This window comes from Passer montanus, unplaced genomic scaffold (assembly GCF_014805655.1).
Source record: "Passer montanus isolate IOZ18808 unplaced genomic scaffold, ASM1480565v1 scaffold70, whole genome shotgun sequence".
NCBI classification, from domain to species: Eukaryota; Metazoa; Chordata; class Aves; order Passeriformes; family Passeridae; genus Passer; species Passer montanus.
The window spans coordinates 20946-38580 of record NW_024372148.1 but is presented as its reverse complement, the minus strand read 5'-3'; the positions used below and the strand labels follow the sequence as shown (position 1 = coordinate 38580).

Below are 17635 nucleotides of genomic sequence, written 5' to 3'. Positions count from 1 at the left end.
TTTCCCATGTATAACAAGCCGTGCAGTAACTCTGGTTCAAAGTAAACACTGTTAAACAACCCAAGGCAAAAAGTTTTCACTTCTGTTTTACAGCTGAGTCACAGCGAAATAAAAAATCATGTATTTTTTAAAATCTGACAATTACAAACACGGAAGTACTACTTTGTTTTGTGGATTGGTTCCCCTGCCATCTTTTTTCATTAGGCCTATTTAAAAACCTTGGAAGCAGCCTCAAAGGCAACTGGACTCCCTCTACACAGCAACATTAACAGGATTCACTTGAGCATTTTACAGAGCTGTAATCACTTATCATAGATACTTGATAAACACACAACATACTCAAAACAAAAGCAGTATTTGAAAAAAATTTCACAACTGTAACATCTCATAACACACTACAGCAGTGCAGACCAACACTGTCATTCAGGTCTACACACTTTGCATTTTTCCAGTAGGCTGGAACAGAACTGAAGTTTTGGCAAACTTGTTAACATGCTCAGAACTTAGTAAGAAAAAAAAAAAAGTAATACGTCTACATAACAGCTCAAGAATGGAAAGTCTACTTCATGAAGTTTTGTACCCTTTAGGCATTTAGCAGGATCTGAACAGATACTACTGAAAGGATAGCTATTATTAACCAAAGGCATAAACTATATTAATATACAAAAATGAAAAACATCAAAACCTGGCTCTTACAGACCCCAATGCAGAGCCTTGAGAGGTCAATAACCAATGTGGCTTGGTAGGAATAAGTCTCATAAACTACATAAAAATGTATTAGGAAGCTTTTTTTTAAGGATCATACTCCAGAAAGAATATCACTATAGCAGAGACATATGTGCTCCAAGTCCAGTCAGCAGCTGAGTTCCAACTTAAAAAGTGTTACTATCCTGTGAAAAAGACATTCCTCAGAGAAGCAGAAAGTACATTTGAAATACAGCACAGTGAAAGTATACAGTTCCATAGGATCAAATAATCCAGTGTTTTTAACAGCATCACATAATTTACCACCACCACCGTTATTGATTGTATGGAAAGACCACATGATTTTGATTAACAAGAGTAGAAATGTGATTAAAGGAAAAATTAAAACAACCACCACCAACGATTTTTCAGTTAAGGGGAAAAAATGGAGGAACACACATCTACGTCCAGAAAAGTGCTGAACAGTTGTAGCAGATGGTAAGGAAAGGTGGATGGGGCACATGGAAAAGGAGTAAAGGGCAATTTGGCAAATCGGCACCAACCACAAAAAAATACCTGAATAAAACGTGGATGTGTTCAGTTCCATCAGTGTCTCTTTCCAATTACTGTACCAAGGAACACTAGCTTTAACTGAGCGATCTGATAGAAAAAACATGATATTATTATACTAAAAAGGGTCAGATGCAAACACACTCTTGGATTTTACACTCTGGAAGCGTGAAGTAGAAAAAATCTACACCATGCAGGCCTATGAGGGGCATTGAGGAGATTTGACTCCAGCTAACCTTAACCATGAATATTTCAGGCTTCTCAACATTTGACAATGTACTTTAATGGAAATCAAGATTAATTTCTAGTTCAGACCCAATTCTAGGCTTGTACAAAAATGGAAATTCTATCAAGTAGCAAAGACTGAAGTTGTATCTACACTTTATTCCTATTTCACTAGATGGAAGATACTCTAAATCTAAGGCACTAACTTGTGAGATTTCCAAGCCTATAGTCCTAGTTAAAAGTACCTGAATATATTAGTTGCTGCAAGTGGTTGCCCCAACATTCTCTTTCATCTCAAACATATTCCTCCAATGCCTTATGCCAGCATTCATATCATGCAGCCCTGAACAAACACAGCCAGGGAATTGATCTAGTAGAAAAAATTCTTCCCTTCTCTCAAATAATTTAGTTCTTTAATGGGATCTTTTTTTTTTTTAACTTTATATGTGCACCAATACATGGGAGAAGCAGGCATGGCTGACCATGAGCAACTTTTCAGCAACCAAATGAGTCTCCCAGCACTAGATTATGGAACTATAAGAATATTAAACAAAACTAACTAAGAAGGATTACAAACAATTAAATCAATACAACACAGCAGTTCCAAAACTTTTATCAAAAAAAGAGCAGGATTATGACTCCAATGCCAGAAACATCCTAACTCAGCTTCTTAAACACTGTTTATCTTCCTTCAAAACGAACTGCAATTGATCACCATTAAAATTAAGGATATATATTTTAATATCATTAACCTAGAAAACTAATTCACTCCCAAAAAAGAACAAATTAAGAACTGATGAGAACACTTCCCATTTGCAATGCCAAATGATTATGTTCTGCTGTCGGGAATTAATGCATCCCTTGGTTTGAATAAAATGCTCTAAGAAAGTTTAAAAGAAATACCCTAAATGTCTTAGTAAATACTCATATTCATTTAAGCATAAAGAAACCCTACTTGATACTTCTTCATATTCTCTTAGACTGTAATGAGATACAAACTCCTACATCAACAGCACTGTCAGTGTTTTGTGAAACAGGGTTCCACTGAATGACAAAGCTACTACATGAAGTTGTCCTTCTGTGTCATCTTAAATAGCTTATACACCTCTCCTCCTGTCAAATAAGCATATAGCCAGTCTGGATGGAAGTAAGAACCTAATCACTGAGAGATAAAAGATAGTCAAACAGTAATTTGTACATCCAAGGCTCCAGCAGCAAATACAGAAAACAAAAGGAGAAATATTTGCTTCTATAACTACAAAGCATTGCTTAATATAGCCACTATTTTTCTTCTCTTCTTTCCACACCTTACTTCTAAACTAAGGTCATTAAAAACCTCATGGAAAAGCCTCCTCACTGAAATAATTCTGCTTTCTTAGGGTCTTTCCATCTCTAGAATTGAAGCAAACTTTCCATCCAAAAAAAAAAAAAAATTACAAGGGCACAGAAATTTAAAAATATGTGGGATTTTCAACAAATCTCAAAAACAAGAGGTTTCAGGCTCAGGTCTTTTGCTTTATAACCAACACAGGATATCAAGTTGAAGACTTATCTTGTAAATTAGGTATCCAAAATATAAGAATTATGCCATTTTTCTATTATCAACATTAAAAAAACTTTACTACAGCAACATCAGTCACTAATCCTCATGAAGTTTTATCAGTCCACTGCTATCGCAGAGCCAAACTCTTCACTGCAGGCTGAACTTTAAATACAATAAATTACGCATGTTTAAATAGGGCAGTGCATACATGCTTTGAACTAAGTACATGCTCAGAGGCTTTAATGGATTAGGATCTTAATTGGGAGGAGTTCAATCTTCTCAGCTCCTCAGATCAGGTCTCATTTAGCATTATTCACAATGCCTCATCCCTTGGAGATTTGAGAAAAAACATTTTTAGAATACTCGAGTCATTCTGACGGTGAAATATGAAGCACAAGTTCCACAGAAGATAACAAAATTAAAATAAAAGAAATCAAAGGAGGCGCATACCTTTCCTCACAGTCCCTTTTCCTTAAACTTTTTATGATTTTATCATAAAAATAAAAGAAGCTAGGATAACTAACTTCCAGATAAAGCCATACATTAGTACCAACACTCTAAGTTCTGATATTTATTCAGCCAAGTGCAACAAGTCACTGCATCAGTTTTGTAACAACAAAATTACAAAACCAAAGCATCAGTAATGGCCACATTAAAATAATGATTTAACAGAAGTAGAGAAGAACGACAACATTAGAAAAATTAAAATTATTAATTCAGTTCAACCATTCTTTCAGCATTATATAAAGCCAAAAGTATTTGATAAATCCAAAGTTTCAGTAAACTGATAAACTCTGAAGAATTCTACTACATGCCATGAAGCTGAAGACTAGAAGCCTCTCAGCCAATTCCAGTTTACTTTATGAAAAATACAATACCATTACATACCACTGATGTTGAGATCATAATCTCCAGCCGTGATCACATTAGCTACCAGTCCTTCAGCAGGCTGACTGACAGACACAACATCATGCAAAAGTTTCCGAATAGCACCGGGCTGAGGTGGGTGAGTAATGATGTTGTTGACAGCGATCTTCAAATTTTTGATGATGTGAAGCTGATTATTAGGATCTCTCATGTGAACTAAAAAGGAAAAAGAAGATGATTTGTTGAGGAGTGTAACAGACAGTTGAAATAGTTGTCATAAGTTAGTCTTTTTCCAACACATTTTCTCTTTAAAGGTTTCTCCACTAAACTTCTCCATCATCAGTTTTACATCACAGTCCATAAAGCTTGACTACCAAAAACGGAGGGGGGGAAGGTGGTAACAAAAAATGACTTTATGTTCAACAATAGGCTCATCTAGGCAGACTGATTAAAGAACAGCATAGGATCTTGGCTGGTAAGAATATCCACCCCATCTAACACAGTATGTGCAGATCCTACACTGATACACTCGTTTCCTTGTATAACATATCAGCTTTCATGGAAAAGCCATAGGAACCATGTATGGATTTCACGTAACACATTGTCAATTTCCAAGAAATCCCCTACACACAAATAAATAGCATTTAAGAAATTTGACAAGGATAACATAGTATTAATTCATCCAAAATTAACATATCCTAAAAGACAAGCTGAGAGAGTTAGGGTTGCTCATCCTGGAGAAAAGGGGAGACCTCAGAGCAGCCTTCCAGTACCTACAGGGGGCTTTCAAGAGAGCTGGAGAGGAACAAGGGCATGTAGTGACAAGGGGGACTGGTTTAAAACTGAAAGAAGGCAGATGTAGATCAGATATTGGGAAGAAATTCTTTACTGTAAGGATGGTGAGGCATTGGAACAGGTTGCCCAAAAAAGCTGTGATGCCCTAACACTGGAACTAGTTCAAGGCCTGGCTGAACAGGGATGTGAGCAGCCTGGTCTAATGGAAAGTAACTCTAACCACAGCAAGGTAAACTTAGAACTAGATGTTCTTGAAAGTTCCTTTAAACCTAAACCATTCTATGACTTTTAATACTATAGCTTCCTTTGTAGAATCTTAGTGAAAATTGCTCCCTAAAGCCATCTGTTTTTTAAAAACTGTTCACAACATTTTCAACACTCATTACAATTCTGGGCGTGCTGTGATTTTTCATGTAATTTCACCCTATTTCAAACTACAACCACCACCAAGCAAGCCAGACTGTGAGCGCAGGCAGGACACCCTGACTAAGGCTGCCTAAGCCACCTGGTGCCACCATGTGCCACACAGCACAGCCTGCCTCCTCTGCATGTTATTTCCACAAATTCCTGTATAGCATATAGAAGGTAGCACAAATGAAAATTCTTACTGTTTTCTTCATCTTTAAACTAACTACAGGATTCACACCATAAAGGTCTGAAACTGAGTATCCAATCTGCTCCAGCCTGGAAAGCAATCCACACCTTCTCCACAAGCCTCTTCAGAAGTGACGAGTACACAGCTAAAGTCAGATCACACTAGATGTGCTCACAATCCATCTTAAAACAGATTTCTAATGTTTGACTTGTGTAGTTCTACTTTCCTCAATCACATATTCACTCCCAAGCTTTACCAGCACTCAAGCTCATGGGAAAACACAGTAAAGCAGGTTAGAAAACTCATCCTGCCAAAAACAACCTAAAATTGTGTGGGTTTTTTCAACTATAAGTTTCAGACTGAACTCATACATCATAAGGCTTTATCAACACCAGAAAAGGAACTTGTGCTGGCTAAACATTACTTAGTTCAGCATTTCTATCAGAAAGCTGAAGCAGTTGTTTTGGATGGGGCTTTTTTCATCTTAGCACATTGGTAAATTATCAACCCTATTTTGAAATTATCAAATGTAATGGAAGTGGCAGGAACAAACAACTAGGAAGCTAGTTTGTTTGCACCAGCACAGCTGTAACACTACAGCCCATTCTTGCTGTCTGTGCTAAACATAACAGCCATAATAATGAAGAGCAACCACATTTCCATACAGAACACAGATGACATCTCTGGCACATGTTTAATATTAAGGACTGAAATAACAGGCATACTTGGAACCCCAAAAAGTGCTTGTTTTAATAAAAAAAAAAAAAAAGACATGACTAGTGTTACACATTTCCTTCAAATGTTTATAAGATCATTTCAAAAAGTACTTTGCCGAAAGTGGCAGCAGTATCATGTATTAGAACAGTATCTTTCTCATCCAAAGTTGAAGACAATCAGATGCTAAGGTGCCGAAAGTGGCAGCAGTATCATGTATTAGAACAGTCTCTTTCTCATCCTAAGTGGAATCAGATGCTAAGATACACATGAACAAGGAATTCCTAACATCACACTAAGCTTGAATAAGCACAGTGTTCCCATTACAGTTCCTTACATCTTGCACATACTTAGGGCTCAGAATCAGATCGTTATCAGAAGTTTTTGGTTTTTTTTTTGTTAAGGTCAAACACTTTGATTTAAGAGTAACCAATGCTATCTTAAAGTGATACTTGCTAATTGACATGTGTACTGTAATCCTCCCTCCCACAAAGACAGTATTAGTTCATAGAGTATTTTTAAAGAGTTTTAAAAACAGGATCCTATTTTGAAGAAAACCTACCTACATATACAATATATGCCTACCATTCTATACAATGCATACACTTGTTAAATCAGGCATCAGTTGTTACTAAAAAAACAAAACATTTAAGAAAGACAGTCACTTTGAGAATAAATATGAAGGTATAAAATCCTCAGTATACTTCTGGTTTCCTTTATTAAAGGAAGCTGAAAGTTTGGGGAGGGTTCTGGTTTTGTTTTCCTCAAAGTCAAGATTTATGGAGACAGTAAAGCTGTCCTTTCACTTCTTTAAACATTTCTGCTTCACTAACAGGAGGTGACTCACTTGCAGAAGTCAAGAGGCTAAAAACTACAGGACAGAGTACCCTGCATCTGTGCTTGGGACACACTACCACTGCAGTTTGCTGAGTATTACAAGTGTATTTTTGGCTATGTCAACATTAGCAAGTCAGTGATAGGCCAAAGTTGATGAGTAGATTAAATACCAATTTGTGCAAAGAGTGGTCCTGCTGCATCCACATTACACATCTTTGTGGGGTTCTACTTGAAATCAGGTAGAATCTGGCCTCCTTAAATTGAGCAATCCCAACAGTGTGTGGTGTTACACTACCTGAAGGACTGTGCTGTGTTCTGGTCCTTCCCATCTCTGTCAGCACATGAAGGATGACTGATACATGCACAGTAGAGAGCTCAGCTCAGTTCCTGTTTATCAGAATTGTTTTGCACATACATCAGCAGATTGATTTCCTACCTGTGCTGCTTCTCTAAGCAAGAAGGCTGATGAACACACGGCCTTCAGCTGGTTCAAAAGCTACATAATTACTAATTTCAGACAAAAATATGTATTGCAAAAGGCCTCTAAAATGCAGTAGCAAATCCATGACTGAGCATTTCAAGTTATAGAAGAATTCTAGAATCTATTCATGTACTTTAAACTTCTGCACAAGCAAGGGACAGTTTATTTCTAAGGGGATGAAATACCAATCCACCTGACTTCATGTTACAAATTCAATGAAATCGCCACTAAGTAAAGAGAGATGGATTAATTTAAAATGGACAGCACTTCCCACCCCCTTAAGAAAAATTGTACTTAGATAGGAAGACATCAAAACAGAATTAAAGAATCACAGAACTGTTATGGTTGGAAGGGACCACTGCAGATCATTAATTCCAGCCTCCTGCCAAGCCAGGACCACCTCGAGCAGGTAACAGAAGTGCCCAGGTGTGTTTGGAATGTCTCCAGCAAGGTAAACTCCACAGCCTCCCCAGGCAGCCTGTTCCAGTGCTCTGCCACCCACAATGGAAAGAAGTTTTGCCTCATGCTGAAGTAGAATTTCTTGTACATTAGCTTATGGCCACTGCTCCTCACAGAATCCCAGAACAGCTAGCACCACAATATCATAACCATACATGAGAATAACAATATTTTAACCATAAGCATGTAATGTACACACATTCTCCTGTACCACAATCAGACCATTTAATCTCTCTGTCCTTATCCTCACACATGCTGCTTCTAACACAAGAACTTACAGTCAGCATACAGCAACAATTTTTCCAAGAAGCAGGAAGTCACTTTGGAGTGAGGAACTGGAGTCAGGCTTGTGGCCTGCTGGATCAGAATATACACTAAGTAGTGCAGCAACAAAACCCACTGTGCCAACTTTCACTCAGGGAACACTGAGGATAATTCGGGTTTGCAAGTTCCTTAACTGTCACAATAACTGGACCAAAAGAGTTGCAACCAAGTGAATTAATTAACCTTTCAAGTGAATGCTTCATTTTGGATACTCTGCCTGGTTTTGTTTGCTAGATGCATTTTGAGATCCTTTCACCAAAAGAAAGAGATAATTAACTTCAGAACTCTAAAGATGTGAGCATCTGCATTTATTATTTTTATCTCTGCTGCACTCTCACACAGCTCATAAGCATTGTTAAACAAAATGGAAAACATTTATGAACAAGTTATAGTTGATAATTTACTAAGACTCACCTGAAAATTAAAGCAGATTTTTAAGACAAAGTAGCTTGTAAGCTGTTGCCATTTTTAAGAGAGAAATGCAAAAATCTAACAAGAATGACAGTACCAGCTTCATTTTCTTGCACTCCTTCCTCAGCACATGACATGCAGAGGCTGCAGTTTGAGCTACATGTCTGTCAGAAACCAAATCTGACAAATGTCACTGCATCACTATTCTGACAACTGCAAACTGCTGTCCTGCACACCACTGTAATGAGCAGCAGCTTGAAATGCATAGCTCACCTAAATTAAAAACAAACAAATTCCGGATACTAAGTTAAAGCATCAATCTAAAAAACTCTGTTGTTTCTCTTAAGTGGTCAACCTCCTGTTTTCCCGCTGCTTCACCACGTGGTCATTTTGCCACATAAGCAGCTCGATGATTTCCACTTCTTTGGACAGGTCTTGCAGAAGCATCAATCTAAAAAACTCTGTTGTTTCTCTTAAGTGGTCAACCTCCTGTTTTCCCGCTGCTTCACCACATGGTCAATTTGCCACATAAGCAGCTCGATTTCCACTTCTTTGGACAAGTCTTGCAGAAACATTAACAAAAACAAAAAAAAAAAAAGGGGGGGGGGAAGATAAAGCATATAGGATAAAACTACAAGCAAGAGAAAGGAAAGCCCTGCAACTGAAATTACGATTAGTGTTTCTGAAAGACTGGCCATACTTTCAAAGCCTGGCTACGGCAAGTGTGCAATCCAGCAGAGTCTACAGCAAGGGTCAGGTACGAGTACTAGGGAGGTAACAGCAAAGACAAAGATCCGTCTGGAAGAGCTGAATTTGCAGACACCTTCCTCTCCAGCCGTGGGAGAAGCCTTCTCCAGGAGAAGCCAAACCTCCCCGGTTCCGCAGACCGAATGAAACTAAGCTGACTTAACAGCTGTCACCTGCGACCCAGGAGAAGCCAAACCTCCCCGGTTCCGCTGACTTAACAGCTGTCACCTGCTATAACCGCGGCAAACGCGTGTCCCCGCCAAGGCTGTCTCGGCTCCCGGTGACACGGTGCGGGCGCCGGGAAGGGCTGTGGGGCCCGTCCCGCCGGCGCAGCCCCGCGGGACCCCCGAGGCCGCGGGCGGAAGGGAGCGGCGGCGCCGCCTCCCCCGCCCCGGGTAAACAACGCGCTCCGCTCCCGGCACCTACCTTCCGACGTGAGGCGGCAGAAGGGCCTGACGAGCTCGGCGAAGCTGAGGTTGTTCCTGCGGGTGAGCCGCTCCGCCTCCTCGCTGCACAGCGCGGCCACCAAGGGCACGAACGAGTCCTGGATGAACTCCTGCACCGACTGCACGCACTGGGCCATGGCCGCCGCTCGGGGCCGCCCGAGACGGCCCCGCCACCTTTCTCCGCAATTCTCCGGGTTATTTCGTCCCTCCCTCCTTCCCTGGCCGGTGTCCGTCCGCGGCTCCCCCGGGCCCCGCTCAGCGCCCGCCAAGCGCCGCCATGTTGCGCCTCGGCCGAGCCCCTCGGGGAGCGCCCGCTCCCGGCGGCCCCCGCGCCCGCTCACGTGATCGGCCAAAGGGGCGGTGCCAGCCCGGGAGGGGGAGGCGACGGTGGCCGGCCGGAGGGGGGGAGGAGGGAGCACAACCCAGCTCCCCCCGCCGGAGCGGGCAGTTGGTGCGGTCCGGGCGGCCCGGGATGCTCCCGGGGATTCCTGGCGCCGGGAAGCGGCGTTGGCCGCCGAGCGGGAAAAACAGCGCTGTCGGATTTATTAGGGGGGGGGGGGGGGAAGTAAAAAAAAAGAACAAAAAAAATAAACAAACAAATAAAAAGCCCCATATCAGCAACCACAAGAACACCAAAATAACCCCAAAGCAAAACAAGAAAAATACGCAAAACAGCAACAAAAAAGCACCACAATTGCCCTCCCCCCAAAAAAGAAAAAATATGGGTGGAGAAGGGGAAAGAAGCCCACCAAAATAACCCCCAAAACAAAAAACACACACACGAATAAAACTACCCACATAAAACCCATGAACAGTTAGCCATAAACTAAAACACAAGTTCCGCTTCAAGATGGGGAAGAATTTCTTTCCACCGAGGGTGCCAGAGCACTGGAACAGGTGTCCAGGGAGGACATGGAGTTATGGAGTTTCCCTACATTCACCCACCTGGACACATTCCAGTGTCACCTGCTCCAGGCAACCCTGCCTTGGCGGGGGATGGATTAGATGATCTCCAGAGGCTCCTTCCAACCCTAACAATTCTGAGGTTCTGTCAAAAAGTAAAGAGTTGCTGGGGTGTTCTCTGGCAGATCTGCACAGTTCTATGCAAGACATTCAAACTGGGCAAAATAGTTTCATTTTTAAAGCTTTGCCCATTAAAGCATGATATTAAAGAAAACCCTTGTGCACAGCGTGGTGGGCAGCTGTCCTGGGGGATTTTATGGCACCAGGAATCTGCTTTGTGGTGGGATAAGAGCTGGCATTTGGCCCCAAAAACCTCCCCCAAAGGAAGGTTCCGTAAAAAAAAAGGAAAGAAAACAAAATCCCCACAACAACAACCATCACCCCAACAAAACAACAATAATAAAAGCAGAAAAAAAATCCCAAATAAAAGCACACAAAACCCCCCAGAACAGTTAATTTATGCACAGGAGGCTCCACGTGAACATGAGGAAGAACTTCTTTACAGTGTGGGTGAATCTGCTGTGATTTCCTGGAGAGGTTTGCTGTCTCCTTCACTGGAGATACTGAAGAACTGTGTGGATGCAATCCTGTGCCCGTGCTCCGGGTTGACCCTGCTTGAGCAGGGATGTTGGACCAGATGGCCACTGTGGTCCTTTCCAACCTGACCCACTCTGTGACTCTGTTAAAAATTAAGGAGTCGCTTGGGTGTTCTCTGGCACCCCTGTCCCTGCTCAGTTGTATGCATGAAATTCAAATGGGATGAAATAGCTCCTTTTCTTTTTTTTTGAGATTTGCATGTTAAACAGGATTATCACCCAAAGTCCTTTTGCATTTGTCACCTGAGCAAGGGAAGTCATGAGGAAGACAAGAGTGATTATCAATGGTGAAATAAATTATTTTGAACGTGTTATTTACAAAAAAGGAGTACTGACTTTTAACACCCTGCCAGGGACAGTCTTTGGGACAGAGTTTGTAAACATCACAAAAAAGACCATCCTCCATGAATGAAAAAATAGTTTTTAATGTAGGCAGTAAGAAAAAAAAAAATCTAATAGCCCATACAAGTTGCTGTTGTTCAGGGTTGGGTCCTGGGAGTGTTATCTAAAAGCTACTAAATATTGCAGAAAAAATGGGGTTTTTTGCTTCGATAGATTATTAGAACAACGGGAATGTTGCTGTTGTTCAGGGTTGGGTCCTGGGAGTGTTATCTAAAAGCTACTAAATATTGCAGAAAAAAATGTTTTTTTGCTTTGATAGATTATTAGAACAAGGGGAACACAAACTTCCACAATATTTATAGCTTATCCACATTTCAAAATTCCCCAGAGCTGTTCCAAAATCCTGTTTTCACCTCCACACAGACACTTTGTGAAAATGGTGTTTGTCTCCCATTCCTCTTGCATTACTTCTGAACACTACATGAGTTATATCCAGTAGAGTGAAGTGGATCAGAGCTCCTGCTCCTGTGCACACATGATTTGAGGTTAAAAATTCTTTTAAAATTCTGACCATTATCATGTCCTTCTGGCAGACATTCAATTTTTAATTTAAATTTCTGGCAGAGATTCAAATTTCATATGGCTATTATCAATCTTCGGTAGCCACTACAGAATGACAAATCATTCATTTTAATTGTAATTGTGTTGGAGGTTTGTTTTTTTTTTTATTTTTATTATAGCAGCTCTAAGTTTATATTTGTGTGCTCAGAATTTATTCTCTCTGAATGCAAATGTTGTACACATTTTCTTTTTACCCAGTATTCTAAACTTTGTGCTTAGAATGTCTCTGTTTGGATGATCTCTCCCAGTAGGACAGTGTCTACACAACTGGTTTTGTCACTCTAGTTTAATGCTGTTCTGCTGTCTCATGGACTGCTCTCCTCAGACAAGGTAACAGAATCACAGGATCAATTAGGTTGGAAAAGACCTCTGAGACCATCGAGTCCAGCCTTTGACAGAACACCACCTTGTCAACTAAACCACAGCACAAGTACCATGGCCAGTCATTTCTGGAACACCTCCAGGGATGGTGACTGAGAACCTTTTGATGCAGCCTCTCAGACTTGCCTGGAGTACTCAGGAGGGATGGACAACCCCATCTTCAATGAACACAGCAGCTCAGGGTGTTGTATCCCAGATCTCTTACTAAAAATTGGGCAGTCAATTATTTACAAGGCAGAAGATTCACTAGAAGGAATATAACAGATCACTGCTAATGTGATCTGTTGTAGCACCCTAAGTCTGGCAATGTGTGCACAACACTTTGCTTTCAGATTCTGACAATGTACAAGAGATAGCAAGGACAGTGGACAGAAGTACAAAGCGATAATGCAATGTCATGAATCCATGTTTTAACCATCTGAATTGTTTAACTGAAAATACTGGTTATTACAGAGAAAGCAGTGGATCAAAGGAAATGGTATCTGAGCAGAAGTCAGAGAGTATAGGATGAACAGTGACAGGGGAGGCCTAATCAGGGAATAGAAAAAGAGAACAAATAGTAAGAAATTGTGAAATTAATAGATTGGAGCATATCCACTGCTTCAATTGTAAGAATAACCAGAATATGACTGTAAAATTTGGAGCTGAAACTGCTTAGCCTTTACCCTTTCATGTTTCTTTGCTGCTGCCAGTTGTGCTTTTGTACTCCTTTTGGGCTGGAAGATTCCTGAACTTGTAAGTTTTGCAATTCTTTTATGCAGATAACCAAGCTAGATCTTTCTGCTGAACTCAGCTGCTGCTGCTGCTGAGGAAGTTCATTTGAAAGGGTTTTTCCATCTGTTAATAAAATATTTGTATTACTGTGTAGGTTTAAAACAGAGGAAAAGGAATATAGAATTGCAAGAATCTCATTGTTGAATATTGAATATAGAATTCAACAATCTCATGTTGAATCCAATACTTTCATTTGCAGTCGTTTAAATATGGGATGTAGTTGTTTCCCTGTGGTAGTTACAGGTTAAACTATGTCCTTGAAAGTATACAACGTGGATTCCCAGCTCCTTGCAAACTTCAACTGCACATTTGAGTTTATGCTCAGTTCAAATTTCTGAGTTACAGAATTAATGTTTTTCACAGCAATCCTCTGCAGCATAACTTGAAATGAAAATTTTAAGATTTAGCTAAAATCACACAAGAAGCTATCTATTGGAGGGGTGGAATTGGTTGGTTGAGGGGTTTTTTTAATAAACCAGAGCAATACAAATAATTTCAAGTTCCATATCAACATGGATTTATAACCAGTTAGCTGTTGTGTGGTAACTCCTCAGGGTTAATCTGGGACCCTGATTTTTCAACTTTTGGATTTGGTTATGACCTTCACAAACCTGAGCATTGTGGTCATCTGTGTTAGCAGACACTGGTATGGAAGACATGTAAAACAGATTGCTGCCAGAGCGGTGTTGTGTGGTAACTCCTCAGGGTTAATCTGGGACCCTGATTTTTCAACTTTTGGATTTGGTTATGACCTTCACAAACCTGAGCATTGTGGTCATCTGTGGTAGCAGACACTGGTATGGAAGACAGATTGCTGCCAGAGTGAAGCTGTGGTTCCTGCAGTCTGCCATGCATCAGCAGCCTTCTAAGTTTCACTGCCTTCCACAAATCAGGAAAAGCTCATTAAATGCCCTTCTGCAGCTTGCAAGACAAAGGAAAAACAACACATGCACAGAAGAAAGAGGAACTCCTCTTAAGCTGAATCAACACAGCTTGTCATTTCCCAAAAGACAAGGACAAAACCCCGTTCTGAAGTAATATTTTAGAGAGCAAGGCAGTAAGAACTGCTCCAGGGGCCTCAAGTGTATATCAAGGGTGGCTGGGACATGGTCCAGGTGATCTTCTGGACAGAGTCTGCTGGCTGAAGCAGAAGGTCAGATCTGAAGCTACAGGGATTAATGAGAAAGGTTTGCCCAGCTATGCTTCAAGGCGGTAGCAGGGATCAATCTCCTGCTCTCCTAAATCAACGGTACACTCTCCCTGACTACTCAGCATCCCAGTGCCCTTGATGGGCATGGGATGAGAATGTGTGATCATGCAGTTCTCTTTCCAGGCATGATAATACAGTTCTTCTAGTGAACAGCTCCTGATTTTTAGAGACAGCTAGGAGTAGCTCCTGGGGATCCTGCTTCGGCTGGGAATTCTGAAGTCACCATTCTCCATAACCTCTCTTTTTTCCCCCAGAACCAGCCCTCTAGCACCCCCTGAGTCAGCCCAGGATTAGCAGCAATGTTCTATTCTTTGCCAGTAACAAAAGAGTAGAAAACAAAAATAGAGTAACAAGTAGAAAAAAAAAGAAGAAATTAAGTAAAACAAGTAGATCAAAACTCAGCAACACAGTCCTTGGATCCATTCACTACAAAGGCTTTGGACACATATAAATATTGCCACTCTCCTTGTAAGAAAAAGTCTAGTTCTCACGCTCGCTCTCTCACACATTCTCATACTTCCTTTTTCCTAATTATCGCAGATATTTCTACCTAAAGTCTATCATCCTTGCTGCTCATTTATTTTAAGCTTAGTCAAATAATCTTCCTGATTCTGGGATCCTTTGTCAGGGAAATTCCTGGGGTTGTTGCCCGCCAGTTGCTGAAACTAAGTCACTAAACTAACAAAGGACTAACAAAGTGGTTCTTCATTTGTAGGCAGCATTTGCACTAATTTCTCCAAAGCTGTTCCATTTTTGCAGTCCTAGTCACATGCAAAAGCCTTACATGTAATGTGTCCCTATAACAAGGTGTCTACTGCAGTATTTATGACTTTGTGTGTATAGTGTGCAGCTTTGATTTTTAGGTGATCCAAAGCAAGCAGGTGCATTTTAGTGGATGGGAGGCAAGCACTGGTTACAGTATGCATACACATCAATGTAGACAAATAACTGAAAGTATGAATAAAAACAGACAAATTAAATCCAGTTCCTCAGATTCCTCTCTGCTTTCACTGAGCTTAGCTATCAGAGTGATGTTAAATTTAAGCAATAAAAGGGAAAAAACCCTCACTGGAGCAATAATTAGAGAAATGACAGCTGGGAATGTGGAAAACAGGTGGATATGTGATTTCATGAGTAAACTACATATGTTCACCTGAGGTGAATCCATATAATTTTTTTAAAGTCAAATGGCAATGTCCTTTATGCAGAGGAATTTACCAGGGCATCTTAATACTACATTTTTTCTTATCTTTTTTCCTTAAAACAGAGTCATGGCACATTATTGTTGTATCCAACCAGATTTTCTCTTCTATGTTCAACATATTTAAGTAATTACTATTGGAGACAGAAGATGAAAATGAACCAAACAGTAGATTCTCACCTAGAAATCAGTATTTTCCTAGTTCACAAAGAGTATTTTTTCTGAGGTTTTTCGATACATAAATACAGTCCTATGTAGTGTAAAGTCATAAAATAATAATAAAATGCTGTGAGATGATAATATCAGTTTTCCATTGTTCACCAGATATTACTCCAGGGGATACAATCAGTTTGAGATTTCCGGTCTTTCCTATGATTAGAATCACCTCTCTATCCTTCTACAAACATACTTCTTGTACTACGTTTAAGAGATCAACAAATGAAAAAATCTAAACAAACTTTTCCTTGTAATTTAAAAAAAATTTAGTCTTTGAATCAGCAGTTCAGATTTTCACATCAACAAATGAAAAAGTCTAAACAAACTTTTCCTTGTAATTTAAAAAAAAATTTAGTCTTTTTATCAGCAGTTCAGATTTTCAGTGCAAAATGTATTTCAATGCATTGGAAACAATAGGTAGGCATAGAAGGGCCATTTTGAGCTTGACAGAATTTACCAGTTGCAATAGTCAAGTAGATGAGATTCATCTGTCCCATCACAGGGGGATTTGACAGAAATTGACAGAAATTTTTAAAACTGTCTTTATTATATGCTTAAAGATGTGAGAAGTAGTGTTTCCAAACAAATCATTTGTTATTTGGGTTCTAGTTAATAGAATTTGCTGTATTCCCAGAAAGTGCATTGTTTAGACTCTCTGTCACTGTAAATTATTATTTTTGACAAAAAAAAAAGTAATTGAAGAGGAAAAGCAAACAAGAAATGCTGCTCAAAAGATTTATAATCTTTTTACTAATGGCATTATCAAAAATGCTCTTGGGAAACGTTAAGTTACATATTCCTTTTATTTAGGGAAATACGAAACTGTCCAAATACCCTCTAAAATCTATAAGGTTTTCTCATTTTAATATATCTTTCAACCGTAATGCTTGTTGAATAAGAGCAGCATTAAAAATAAATACTATTTATCTTAGCAGCCATCATGTGTATTTTAGTCTATGATATTATTCAACATCTTAATTGCTTCATTATCATTTAAAGAACAAAGGAATGAATTCTGATCTGAATTATCAGGAGCCACTGGATTTAGTGTGCAAGACATGACTGCACCTATATTCTTGTAAGGATATAGGCCTCAGCTTAGGAAGAGATGAGGGTCAAATTGGATAAAAAATCAGAGCACACCACTCCATCAGCTTCCAGACAGCATAATGCAAACACATGAGAGAACTATCCTCCCTCCTGAGAACTAGAATTGAATGCATAATTATATTTTTGCTGTTTGGGAAGGAAGGAAAATGGAGGAAGGAAAGGAGTGTGATAGATTCAGTCAATACTGGTTCCCAAATTAGAAATGACAATACTGGTTCCCAAATTAGAAAGCCCTGACCAGAGGATATAATCACTTTTTGTTCCATGTCTTGTGTCCTGTACCAGATACGGCAAGGTAAAATCCAAACTTTCCAACCACTTCTAAACAGCCTGCTTAAATTTTTGCATTTAGTAATTCTGTTTAAGGTATTTCACATTCTTGACTTTTTCTACCCCCAAAATGCCAGCTGGTAGGAGATTTCAAAATTTCAACTCTTGTTCCAGTTTAAGGGGGAAAAAAAATAAATGAGGTCATTTCTTGAGGCACAGGAATTAACTGTTAGTTCTACACCTACTATATTTC

At 39.8% G+C, this 17635-nt stretch overlaps 1 protein-coding gene across 4 annotated transcripts in view; it reads right to left on the bottom strand.

Moving 5' to 3' along the window:
- The window catches only part of TRAPPC8 (trafficking protein particle complex subunit 8), a 53499-nt gene extending 43472 nt beyond the window's left edge, over positions 1-10027 (bottom strand). For 2 of the 4 annotated variants that reach the window (XM_039730071.1, XM_039730072.1), the window contains exons 1-3: positions 9679-10027; positions 3911-4105; positions 1261-1344 (exon numbers count right to left, since the gene is read on the bottom strand). In XM_039730071.1, the coding sequence (XP_039586005.1) occupies positions 1261-1344; positions 3911-4105; positions 9679-9835 (436 nt within the window). In that variant the 5' untranslated portion in view covers positions 9836-10027. The remainder of the gene's footprint in view (positions 1-1260; positions 1345-3910; positions 4106-9678) is intronic. The other 2 variants (XM_039730074.1, XM_039730075.1) reach the window with 1 other exon arrangement.
- Positions 10028-17635: the final 7608 nt, after the last annotated feature.